The sequence below is a fragment of the Felis catus genome, chromosome B2, assembly GCF_018350175.1.
Source record: "Felis catus isolate Fca126 chromosome B2, F.catus_Fca126_mat1.0, whole genome shotgun sequence".
Taxonomy (NCBI): Eukaryota; Metazoa; Chordata; class Mammalia; order Carnivora; family Felidae; genus Felis; species Felis catus.
Genome location: NC_058372.1, coordinates 28,760,085 through 28,773,445, shown reverse-complemented (window position 1 = coordinate 28,773,445; position 13,361 = coordinate 28,760,085). Strand labels below are relative to the sequence as shown.

General features: G+C 37.8%; 1 protein-coding gene and 1 long non-coding RNA gene across 11 annotated transcripts in view; both read right to left on the bottom strand.

The window, feature by feature from the left end:
* Nucleotides 1-13,361, bottom strand: part of LOC109499610 — a 146,926-nt gene that overhangs the window by 62,868 nt on the left and 70,697 nt on the right. The gene's annotated exons all lie outside the window — the stretch shown is intronic.
* LOC109502777 (endogenous retrovirus group K member 7 Env polyprotein-like) lies at nt 4,165-9,551 on the bottom strand. 7 transcript variants are annotated; one of them, XM_045057205.1, is made up of 4 exons: nt 8,487-9,551; nt 7,294-7,380; nt 6,901-7,166; nt 4,165-6,620 (listed from the first exon to the last, which is right to left on the bottom strand). In XM_045057205.1, exon 4 carries the CDS (start codon nt 6,529-6,531, stop codon nt 5,080-5,082), a length of 1,452 nt encoding a protein of 483 aa, XP_044913140.1. In that variant the 5' UTR covers nt 6,532-6,620; nt 6,901-7,166; nt 7,294-7,380; nt 8,487-9,551; the 3' UTR covers nt 4,165-5,079. The 7 variants fall into 7 exon arrangements, 6 of the variants coding, with proteins under 6 accessions (XP_044913140.1, XP_044913141.1, XP_044913139.1 ...); XM_045057206.1 differs by lacking the exon at nt 7,294-7,380; XM_045057204.1 differs by lacking the exon at nt 8,487-9,551 and having other exon boundaries at nt 7,294-8,474.

Genomic DNA, 13,361 nt, shown 5'->3' with positions numbered 1-13,361 from the left:
ACATAACTTGAATAGGTCTTCTGCATGACATATCAAACTGGCAAAATACAAAGATAAAGAGAGAATTCTGAAAGCGGCCAGGGATAAACGGGCCTTAAACTACAAGGTAGACACATAATGATAGTAGCAGATCTATCTACTGAAACTTGGCAGGCCAGAAAAGAGTGGCAGGAAATTTTCAATGTGCTGGATAGGAAAAATATTCAGCCAATAATCCTTTATCCAGCAAGCCTGTAAGTCAGAATAGAAGGAGAGAGAAAGTTTTACCCAAACAAAAACTGAGAGAATTCATCACCACTAAACCAGCCCTACAAGAGATCCTAAGGGGAACTCTGTGAGTGGAATGTTGCAAAGTCCACAAATGAATGGAGACATCACTACAAGCAGGAAACCTACAGATAACACAATGATTCTAAACCCATATCTTTCAATAATAATACTGAATGTAATGGACTAAATGTTCCAACCAAAAGACATAGGGTATCAGAATGGGTAAAAAACAAGACTCATCTATTTGCTATCTACAGGAGACTCATTTTGGACCTGAGGACACCTTCAGATTGAAAGTGGGGAGATGGAGAATTATCTATCATGCTACTGGAAGTCAAAAGAAAGCTGGCATAGCCATATTCATATCAGACAAACTAGATTTTAAACTGAATCCTGTAACAAGAAATGGAAAAGTACATTATATCATAATTTATTGGGTCTATCCATCAAGAAGAGCTAATAATTATATGCATTTATGCACTGAATTCAGAAGGACCCAAATATATAAAACAATCACAAACATAAACAATCTTATTGGTAAGAATGTGATCATTGCAGGGGACTTTAATACTCCACTTACAACAATGGACAGATAATCTAGACAGAAAATAAAATAAACAGAAACATAGAAAATAAAGAAACAAGGACCCTAAATGATACACTGGACCAGGTGGACCTGACAGATATATTTAGAACTTTTCTTCCTAAAGCAGCAGAATACACATTCTTCTGAAATACATATGGAACATTCTCCAAGATAGATCACATACTGGGTCAGAAAACAGCCTGCAATAATATAAAATAATTGAGATCATACCATGAACACTTTCAGACCACAATGCTATGAAACGTGAAATCAACCACAGGAATAAGGCTGCAAAACCTCCAAAAGCATGGAGGCTAAAGAACATCTACTAAGAAGCAAATGGGTCAAGCAGGTAATTAAAGAAGAAATTAAAACTTCTATGGAAATGAACAAAAATGAAAACACAAGAATTCAAACCCTTTGGGATACAACAAAGGCAATCCTAAGAGGAAAATAGATTGCAGTCCAGGCCTATCTGAAGAAACAAGAAAAATCCCAAATACAAAATCTAACAGCACACTGAAAGGAAGTAGAAGCAGAACAGCAAAGAAACCCCCAAACCCAGCAGAAGAAGAGAAATAATAAAGATCAGAGCAGAAATGAACAATATAGAATCCAAAAAATCAATAGAATGGACAATTAAACTAAGAGTTGGTTTTTTGAAAAGATAAAAAAAAAATGATAACCTCCTAGCCAGACTTCTCAAAAAGAAAAGAGAGAGGACCCAAATAGATAAAATCACAAATGAAAATGAATTTGTCACAACTAATCCTTCAGAAATACAAGCAATTATCAGAGAATACTATGAAAAATTATATGCCAAGAAACTGGACAACCTGGAAGAAATGGAAAAATTCCTAGAAACATATAAACTACCAAAACTGAAACAGGAATAAATAGAAAATTTGAACGGACTGACAAGTAGTGAAGAAATTGAATCAGTTACCAAAAATCTCCCAACAAGTAAGTCATGGGATAGATGGCTTCCCAGGGGAATTCTACCAGACATTTAAAGCAGAGTTAATACCTATCATTCTCAAGCTGTTTCAAAAAATAGAAATGGAAGGAAAACTTCCAGACTCATTCTATGAAGCCAACATTACCTTGATTCCCAAACCTGAGACCCCACAAAAAAGAAGGATTACAAGCCAATATCCCTGATGAATATGGATGCAAAAGTTCTCAACAACATACTAGCAAACCAAATTCAACAATATATTGAAAAGATTATTTACCTAATTTGTTCGTTTTAGCTACTCTGACTGGTGTGAGGTGATGTCTGAGTGTCGTTTTGATTTGTATTTCCCTGATGAGAAGTGACATTGAGCATCTTTTCATGTGCCTGTTGACCATCTGAATGTCTTCTTCAGAGAAGTGTCTATTCATGCTTTCTGCCAATTTCTTCACTGGATTATCTGGTTTTTGGGTGTGGAGTTTGGTGAGTTCTTTATAGATTTTGGATACTAGCCCTTTGTCTGATATGTCATTTGCAAATATCTTCTCCCATACTGTCGGTTGCCTTTTAGTTTCACTCTTATGTGGATCCTGAGAAACTTAACAGAAGACCATGGGGGAGGGGAAGGAAAAGATTAGAGAGGGAGGGGGCCAAACCATAAGAGACTCTTAAAAACTGAGAATAAACTGAGGGTTAATGGGGGGGTGGGAGGGTGGGGAAAGTGGGTGATGAGCATTGAGGAGGGCACCTGTTGAGATGAGCAGTGAGTGTTGTAAGAAAACAAATTTGACAATAAATTTCATATTAAAAAAAAGAAAAAAAAGAATTATTTACCATGATCAAGTAGGATTCATTCCTGGACTACAGGGCTGGTTCAATATCCACAAATCAATGTGACACATCACATTAATAAAAGAAAGGATAAGAACCATATGATCTTGTCAATAGATGCAGAAAAAGCATTTGACAAAATACAGCATCCTTTCTTAATAAAAACTCTCAAGAAAGTCAGGATAGAAGGAACATACTTAAACATCATAAAAGCCATATATGAAAGGCCCATAGCTAATACCATCCTCAGTGGGGAAAAAATGAGACCTTCCCCCCTGAGATCAGGAACACAACAGGGATGTCCACCCTCACCACTGTTGTTTAACATAGTCTTGGAAGTCCTAGACTCAACAATCAGGCAACAAAATGAAATAAAAGGCATCCAAATTGACAAAGAAGAAGTCAAACTTTCACTTTTTGCAGACAACCTGATACTTTACTTGGACAACCTGAAAGACTCCACCAAAAGGCTACTAGAACTGACACATGAATTTGGGAAAATTGCAGGGTACAAAATCAGTGTACATAAATCAGTTGCATTTTTATCCACTAATAATGAAGCAACAGAAAGAGAAATCAAGAAACTGGTTCCATTTACAACTGCACCAAAACCATAAAATACCTAGGAACAAACCTAACCAAAGATGTAAAAGATCAGTATGCTGAAAAGTGTAGAAAGCTTATGAAGGAAATTGAAGAAGACACAAAGAAATGGAAAAATAGTCCATGCTTATGGATTGGAAAAATAAATACTGTTAAAATGTCAATACTACCCAAAGCAATCTACGCTTTCTATGTAGTCACAATCAAAATTGTACTGGCATTCTTCTCAAAGCTAGAACAAATTATCGTAAAATTTGTATGGAACCACAAAACACCCAGAATAGCCAAAGTAATAATGAAGAAGAACACCAAAGCGGGAGTCATCATAATCCCAGACTTTAGCCTTTATTACAAAGCTGTAATCATCAAGACAGTATGGTATTGGCACAAAAACAGACACTCAGATCAATGGACTAGAATAGACAACCCAGAATTGAACCCGCAAATGTATGGCCAACCAATCTTTGACAAAGCAGGAAAGAATATCCAATGGAAAAAAGACAATCTCTTTAGCAAATGGTGCTAGAAGAGCTGGACAGCAACATGCAGAAGAATGAAACTAGACCACTTTCTTACACCATACACAAAAATAAACTCAAAATGGATGAAAGACATAAATGTGAGACAGGAAACCATCAAAACCCTAGAGTAGAAAGCAGGCAACAATCTCTTTGACCTCAGGTACAGCAATTTCTTTCTCAACACATCTCCAAAGGCAAGGGAATTAAAAGCAAAAATGAACTATTGGTACCTCATCAAGATAAAAAGCTCCTGCACTACAAAGGAAACAATCAACAAAACTAAAAGGCAACCGATGGAATGGGAAAAGATGTGCAAATGACATGTGCCGGAGACCAGCTCCAGCAGTCAGGGTTCCTGATGGGATGGGTGGACGTCGGCGAAGGAAGTCACACTTTAGTTTCTGCACATCAGCCTTTATTGCAGGTAGCGAAGGAGTTATTTATCACTTGGGGACCGGAGTCTTAACAGGTGGGGGATAACTAATTCTACATGATAGGCATGAGGCAGGCATGAGTGTACCGACATATATAGTCTAACATGATTATTTTCAGGGAAAGGGGAAGGTACAAAGTTCACAGAAAGTTCCTCAAAGGTTATTTCCTCAGTTTACATAAGGTAGATACAATGAAAAGAAATCTTTAACAATGTCACAAACAGGGTCATTTATCTTATTACAATTCTTGTGTAAAGTTCACCAGGTTCTTAGGGTCATGATAACTTTTTTAAGAAGCTTTACAATGTTGTTGTGTTCATATTGACGCAGTCAGAGTTTTACAATTTATTTATACACATTAGGGTACAAGTTGTCTTCTAATCCATTGTACACTTCACAATGGCAACCTTTAGGATTAGTCATAAACTTAGGACACAATGCATTGCAATATCTTGGCCAGGGGCAACATCTAAACATATCTTTGACTAATTTCCAAGGAACTTTCCATGCAGTATATCTAGTACTAGTAAGATGACTTACAGAATAATATTTCTGATTATAAATGAACCCAATACAAGGTGATTGAAAACCCCCTATCAATTTCCTCTGGCAAAGTCCCCTCATCCCATAATTAGTATAAGGGCCCCAATCACTCCACATACACATCCTATCATTAGGATCTAGTAAATATTTTACATATGTCTCCAGTTTCCAGGCTTCCCCATAGGTGAAAAGGAGAATAGAGAGTAAAAGCAAAACTAGCAGCAGGCGGTTTGGCGACGGGTCACTGCCTTGCAGTGATTCCCGAGAGAGGACCTTTGTCCTCATGGCAGCGCAGAATGAGACTTCATTCGGCTGATCGAGAGAGGACCTTTGTCCTCATGGCAGCGCAGAATGAGACTTCATTCGGCTGGTTCCTTCATTTCCCCCTTTTTTATTTTTTAAAGCAAGCAGTTGAACTTCAGCAGTTAGCTTTTGGAGACTTCGGGCGAGGACTTTGAAGAAGACTGGAATTAAGAGGAGACATATTAATAACACTAAGAGAGCCACACCGACATTAATCAACAAAGTGGTCAGTGAGGATCCAGATACCCATGAAGAAAAATTATCATATAGAGATTGTGCTATGCCTTCAGGGGAGAATTCCTCTGAGGCATGATTGATATCTGAAATTTGTTTATGTAACTTACTTAAATCTATGCCCAGATCAGAATGATTCCAGACTCCTAGAATATGACTCTGCACTCTTTCCCAATTATGCTCCGATTCATTTACACGTAAGGGTGTTACGCAGATCCATTTATAATCAGAATGACATCGCAAAGACAATTGAATTTTTAAAGTTAATATTTCTTGTCCAATAGCCATTACCGCTTCTTCAAGAACATTTACTTTGTCATCCAATTTTCGGTCAATAATTTCTTGGGTGGTAAGTGCTGTAGTTACGTTTTTCGAAAGTTCATTAGTAAAGTGTGCTGTATGAACTTCCTGTGCGAGGGCGATGGTCGAAACTGTCAGCGATGTTACAATAGTAATAAGCGCTGTAATGCCTAAAATCAATGCTGCAATAAATCTTTTGGGACGCATCAGTGAATCTAATTTTTGGAGAGCCTCTAAACCCGAATTTTCGTGCCAACTGTCTGTAACATTAACAGGAACCATAATGTAAGGTGGCTGCCGAAGCAAAACAAACGCTTTCGCTTTCAGTTCGGGGCGCATACAGTTAGTTAAAATACACTCTTTACAGGAAGTAGTTATAAGTTTTGTTTTTGGGTCCATTATAAAGCTTAAGGAGTACGCCGTTGGAGACACAAGCAAAGCATAAGGCGTCTGCACACAAGTAGTCACTGAATAATTCGCAAAGGTAGTCTGATTATTAGAAAAATAACTTGCAGTTATTGGATGTGAAGCGGCCGTAGCCTGCCAAAGATATTTATGGAGGTAAGTTTGTCCTTTCACTACTGCAGTTAAAACTGGAGCTACCCAGCCGGAAGTAGAAATTCTATTTACATTTATTGGATCGGGTAGAAGAGTTTGATCCCACCCTTTGTAATTTGTCTTGTTTCTAAAATAAGGCTTATAATCTGCAAAAGGATCAGGACTAGTCCAATCAAAAATGCGTGTAATCCCGTCCATGGCTTGCAGAATTTGTGGCCGAGTAGAATTAAAATAACAAGAAACCCAATAAGGAGCACTAGGCATAAGTCTAAAAAACTTTTGAGAGCAGTCTGGTAGGCCAAGAGGGTGAGGTAGGTAAAAAGGAGAGTAATTATCGAAAGGCCACTTTCTTACCGGAGTTGCTTCAATCCCCGGTGCTATAAGGCGAACCATTTGTAAATGCCTCTCTTCCGATTGACTTTGCTTACCTCTCGTAGATGATGATTCAAATTTAGATGGTGGTGGATGGTCAAAAATTATACCTGTGGTTTGGAGTCCGACACATTGTGGAAAGTTTTGGGAGTATGGCCAAACAGTAGGGATAGAAAAACAAATAGGCATAGAAGGCGAAGTTCCCAAGTAGGTATAATTATAATTAATAGTTGGAGTAGTATGAGAATCAGAGTATACGATTTTTGGACCCCCCATAATAGCAGTATTATTAACAATAAAATGTGTAGTATTATCATCCCAGGTTACTGGATGAAAGTGAGGAGGATTAGGAAAGAAAGCCCAGGATTGTTTTGCACTACAGGTACTTACTTGACACGCGAGGATTGATAGCATAGCAACGAACAAAACAGAAGGACTGAGTGTGCGGCCTTGGCTTAAGACCAAGTGTTCAGCTTGAGCAGCCAACTTCTTAAGCTGTCCCCATGTTGGAGGGGGAGCAGCCAAGGTGGCCGCTGTCTTGAGGCGAAAAGGATCAGGTTCCTCCAGTGAGAGCCTTTTAAATTCTGCAACAGGGGGTTCGTCACAATTGCGCCGTTTCCTGCTCTTGTTCATTTCTAGTGGTTACAGGTACTTTACTGGGAAAGGAATTTACATATTTAATATGCCTATCTGGTAACCAAATTGGAGAATCAGCCTCCTTAGGAAAAACACATGCATATCCCCGACCGGAGGTGAGCAAGACATCGGGGCCTTGCCATTTACCAGATAAAAGGTCTTTCCACATTACTGTAGGTTTGACAGTATTTCTTGGTTCCCAGTGTCGTTGCATATTATTAAGATCATCATGTCCTAGATTAACATAATTAAGAACAAATAGAGCATGAGTAAGAATGTGGTGAGGAGAGTTATACTTGAAGTCAGAGGCTTGCAATCTAGATATAAATGTTTTTAAAGTTTGATTTGCTCTTTCTATTCTGCTTTCCATAACAAGTATTGACCACCAGAAAGACAACTCTTAGCTATCTGAGTCCAATCAAAAGGAGTCATCCAATAGTCTGTAAGAGAATCCACTAATGCTAAGGTATAAGGAGCACTGACTCCATAAGCTGAACATGCCATTTTTAGCTCTTTTATGAGTTTGTAGGGAACAGGAGTCCATTGAGGATCCCCAGCCCTCGGATCAGACTCCTTCTGTGGGCCATATGTTACCGGAAAACACAATGAGAAGTCTATGTCTCCTGCTTCAATAGCTTGTAGCTTAGTTTTTTGCATTAAGGAGACACAGCTTTTATTAGGCAATTTCCCTGGAGGTCTAGGGTGATCATTAATTATAAAATCTCCAGGAGGGACATTATTTCTTGAAGATGACTTAAGGGTCAATTTTTCTAGAGGGGGATAATCTTCCCCTTGCTTCTCCATTTCATATTTAATCTCTTCATCAGCTAAATCAATATCATTCCCTTCTTGATCTGAATCTTCTTGGGCTTCCATGGCCATAACTGCCTTCGAACTCGAGGGCATGGTCCCATAGGAGGTTGCAACTTTAGTATCCAACCTGGTACTCTCATGTACAGGATCTAAGGCATCTCTAACCAAATTCCAGAGAGAAAAAGTATCTACAGGAACCTTCTCTGGCCCATGTAAAGTATAATAAGTTTTTAATTGCTGCCCTACCTTTTCCCAGGTTTCCACATTTACAGTTCCCTCTTCTGGAAACCAAGGACATTGTTCTTGCACGAAATGCAAAAATCTAGAAATTTGTGATCCACTTACCTTTATTCCTCTTTGTCTAAGCATATGAACAATAATATCAATGAACAATCGTCTCTCTTTGGACTCTGAGTTACCCATACTTACTTAGTTCTTGAGATCTCTCACTCTATATAAGATAGAGGGGTCTGCAGCACCCTGTCTCAAGCTCCTATTCCACCCCGAAATATCCTCTATATACTTACCCAATTCAGGTCCCTGTTCGGGCGCCACTTGCCGGAGACCAGCTCCAGCAGTCAGGGTTCCTGATGGGATGGGTGGACGTCGGCGAAGGAAGTCACACTTTAGTTTCTGCACATCAGCCTTTATTGCAGGTAGCGAAGGAGTTATTTATCACTTGGGGACCGGAGTCTTAACAGGTGGGGGATAACTAATTCTACATGATAGGCATGAGGCAGGCATGAGTGTACCGACATATATAGTCTAACATGATTATTTTCAGGGAAAGGGGAAGGTACAAAGTTCACAGAAAGTTCCTCAAAGGTTATTTCCTCAGTTTACATAAGGTAGATACAATGAAAAGAAATCTTTAACAATGTCACAAACAGGGTCATTTATCTTATTACAATTCTTGTGTAAAGTTCACCAGGTTCTTAGGGTCATGATAACTTTTTTAAGAAGCTTTACAATGTTGTTGTGTTCATATTGACGCAGTCAGAGTTTTACAATTTATTTATACACATTAGGGTACAAGTTGTCTTCTAATCCATTGTACACTTCACAATGGCAACCTTTAGGATTAGTCATAAACTTAGGACACAATGCATTGCAATATCTTGGCCAGGGGCAACATCTAAACATATCTTTGACTAATTTCCAAGGAACTTTCCATGCAGTATATCTAGTACTAGTAAGATGACTTACAGAATAATATTTCTGATTATAAATGAACCCAATACAAGGTGATTGAAAACCCCCTATCAATTTCCTCTGGCAAAGTCCCCTCATCCCATAATTAGTATAAGGGCCCCAATCACTCCACATACACATCCTATCATTAGGATCTAGTAAATATTTTACATATGTCTCCAGTTTCCAGGCTTCCCCATAGGTGAAAAGGAGAATAGAGAGTAAAAGCAAAACTAGCAGCAGGCGGTTTGGCGACGGGTCACTGCCTTGCAGTGATTCCCGAGAGAGGACCTTTGTCCTCATGGCAGCGCAGAATGAGACTTCATTCGGCTGATCGAGAGAGGACCTTTGTCCTCATGGCAGCGCAGAATGAGACTTCATTCGGCTGGTTCCTTCAGACATGTCTGATAAAAGGTTAGTATCCAAAATCTATGAAGAACTTCTCAAACTCAACACCCAAAAAACAAATAATCCAGTGAAGAAATGGGTGGAAGACATGAATAGACAAATTTTCAAAGAAGACATCCAGATGGCCAACAGACACATGAAAATATGCTCAATGTCACTCATCATGAGGGAAATACGAATCAAAACCACACTGAGATACCACCTCGCACCAGTCAGAGTGGCTAAAATGAACAAATCAGCTCTTGCACTGTTTGTGGGAATGCAAACTGGTGCAGCTGCTCTGGAAAACAGTGTGGAGTTTCCTCAAAAAATGGAACTACCCTACGACCCAGCAATAGAACTACTAGGAATTTGCCCAGGGGATACAGGAGTGCTAATGCATATGGGCACATGCACACCAATGTTTATAGCAGCACTTTCAACAATAGCCAAATTATGGAAAGAGCCTAAATGTCCATCAACTGATGAATGGATAAAGAATATATATATATATATATATATATATATATATATATATATATATGCTTATATATACAAGGGAATACTACTTGGCAACCAGAAAGAATGAAATCATGCCATTTGCAGCAATGTGGATGGAACTGGAAGGTATTATGCTGAGTGAAATAAGTCAGTCAGAGGACAGATATATGTTTTCACTCATATATGCATTTTGAGAGACCTAACAGAAGACCATGGCAGAAGGGAAGGGGAAAAATAGTTATAAACAGAGAGGGAGGGAGGCAAACCACAAAAGACTCTTAAATACAGAGAGAAAACAGGGATGGGGGGGCGGGGGATAGGGAGAGTGAAAATGGGTGATGGGCATTGAGGAGGGCACTTGCTGGGATGAACACTGGGTATTGTATTATAGATCAATTTGACAATAATTTATATTTAAAAAAGACTTGTATCTGGAATATATAAAGAATTCCCAAAGCCCAATAAAAAAGCAACACTTCCATTAAAATGGTCCATTTTTATAGATATTTCAACAATGAAAGTTATACTGATGACAAATAAGTGAAGAAAAATGTATTCAACATCATATGTCAGTAAGGAATGAAATCCCACTTTCCACCTACAAGAATATCTAAAATTATACAGACTGACCAGGCTTGGTGTTGGATTTGGAAAAACTGGCACTCATATACTTCTGGTGTGGACATAAGTTGAACATATTCAAAATGATCAAGCCATGTTCATACAAATACTTGTACATAAGTATTTATGACAGTTTTATGTGTAATAGCCATAAAATAAAAACAACCCAAATATCCATCAACAGGTGAATAGAAAAACAAATTGTGTTATACCCACACAATTGAATACTATTCAATAATATAAAAGGAATCAATTATTGATATATGAATATTATGGATAAACCTCAAAATAACTATGCAGAGTGAAAGCAGACATACAAAAAAATGTGTACAAACTACATGACTTCATTGATGTAAAATTCTGTAAAATACAAACTAATCTTTAGTGATGGAAAGCAGGTTGACTCAGGATGGAAGAGGGGCAGAGTGGGGCAGAAGACAGAGGAATTATGAAAGGGGGAGTGAAAAAACTGAGGAATTATGGGTAAATTTATTCTTTATTAATCATTCTTCTAATTGTGGGATGGCTGTATAAGCACATATGTACATATGTCAAAACAACAAATTGTACACCCAAACATGTGCAATTTATTACCCAATTACCCAATGTCAATTAACACCAATGTCAATAAAGTTGTAAAAATACATATATAAGTTGAGAATTGGTATTTTAGTCTGTATGTTATCAGGGGGACCACTGGAAGGTTTGAAGAGAAAGGTAATGTCCATGGTGCTACATATAATTATCATTCAATTCATGAAACTGATTTTTCTGAAAAAATAATTCAAAGTCTTACCCCCTAAAATGAACTATATGGTATTAGGTTAGAGTCAGAGACATCAGAATGAGCTCATGTTTAGCCTATTACAGATACCAGTTGATACAGAAATAATTATATATAAGTGAGAATACATGGGTTAGTATGTACATATGATATCCTAGTTCTGTCTACTAAGAGGAGCTAGAAGCAATGGTACCCCAGTAGCAACAAACACACCTAGCACCCAGATCTTGATTTCTAATGCCATTCTCCAATAAAAGGAACCAGGGCTCTTAGAGAAATGGCTGATTCTAAGGATTGTGACAAGGAAAATAGAAGGTGAGTCTGGAGCATTCAGCGGTGCCAACAAGAAAGGAAGTATCCAAGAAACATAATTATTAGAACATATTGAAGGGACATAATAGCTAATTTGAAAGAGCTTCCAATGTCCAAATTTGGAACAATTTGAGCAACAAAAACAATAACATAGTATTGGACTGTAACCTAAAGTGTAAAATAAAAATCCAGGAGTCCATACTGATATAAATAAGTGAATGAATGAATGAACTAATGAATGAATAAATAAATAAATAAATATTAACAAATGTTACATATAGAAGAATTTTAAATAATTTATGTAGAATCTTTGCCCTCCAAGACATGTAGCTTAATTCTTCCTCCCTACCCCAGTCTCCTCCTGTGTAAGGGCTTTGCTTGATGATTTTGTTTGATTACTTTCTTCCAAAGAGAAGGGTATGGACATGGGAGGTGTAAATTTGTAGGTAGGGACACCCGGAAAACACTACTTCACTTATTTAATCAAGGCTATTATTACTAATAAGTCATGTTAATAGCATGTAGCCTTAATATGGTATGATGAGAATGGCACTTCAACTCTGTGGTCTTCCTCCCCAAAACTCATAACCACAGCCAACCATGAGCAAACATCAGACAAGCCCAAACTGAGGAACATTTCTACAAAATACCTGACCAACACTGCTCAAAACTGTCAAGATTAACAAAAATGAAGAAATTCTGAAAAACTGCCTCAGACCAGAGGTAGATAACTAAATGTAATGGTGGTAACCTTGATGGGATTCTGGAACAGAAAAAAAAGAAAAAAGAAAAAAAAAGAAAAGACATTGGAAAAATCAGTGAAATCTAGATAAAATGCAAAGTTCAGTTAATAGTAATGTTCCAATATTGGTTTCCTAGTTTTGACAAATGTATTAGGATTATGTACGATGATAACAGTGGAGGCTAGATAGGGCAACTCTCGGTCTCGCCCCTACTCTTCCTCAACTCAATAAATATTTTGTATTAGTTTCTGTCCTAACATTACCACAAACTTAGTGACTTAAAACAACACAAATTTAATGGCTTACAGTTCTGTAGGTCAGAAGTCTGACATGGGTTTCACTGGGTTAAAATCAAGATGCCAGGAAGCTACATCCCTTTCTGTAAGTTGTAGGGAAAAATCTGTTTCCTTCTCACTTTGTTGATGGAATTTGGTTCTTTGTGGTTGTTGGACCTAGACTTGTGTTTTATTGCTGGCAGTAAGCTGAGGTCTACTCCCAGCTTCCAGGGGCCTCTGGATTTGGCTCATGGTGCCATTCCTCCATTATTATTTATTTATTTATTTATTTATAAATTTTATTTTTTATTTTTTAAAATTTACATCCAAAATTAGCCATTCCTCCATTTTTAAGGAATTGGAAGGTTGAGTCTTCCTCACATTGTATCTTTCCAAAGCATTCTTCTTTTGTCATCTTCCACTTTTAAGGATTGGGCCAGAATAATCTTCCCATCTCAAGGTCCTTAACCTTAATCACATGTTCAAAGTCCCTTTTGCCATGTACGGTAATGTATTAACAGGCACTAAGGATGAGGGACACAACATTATTCTGCTTACCACACATTTATTGAATGAATGTTGAATGAA

What these genes read in the sequence shown, in the direction of transcription:
- LOC109502777 (XM_045057201.1), bottom strand. Translation starts at nt 6,786, where the DNA reads ATGGGGGGTCCAAAAATCGTATACTCTGATTCTCATACTACTCCAACT.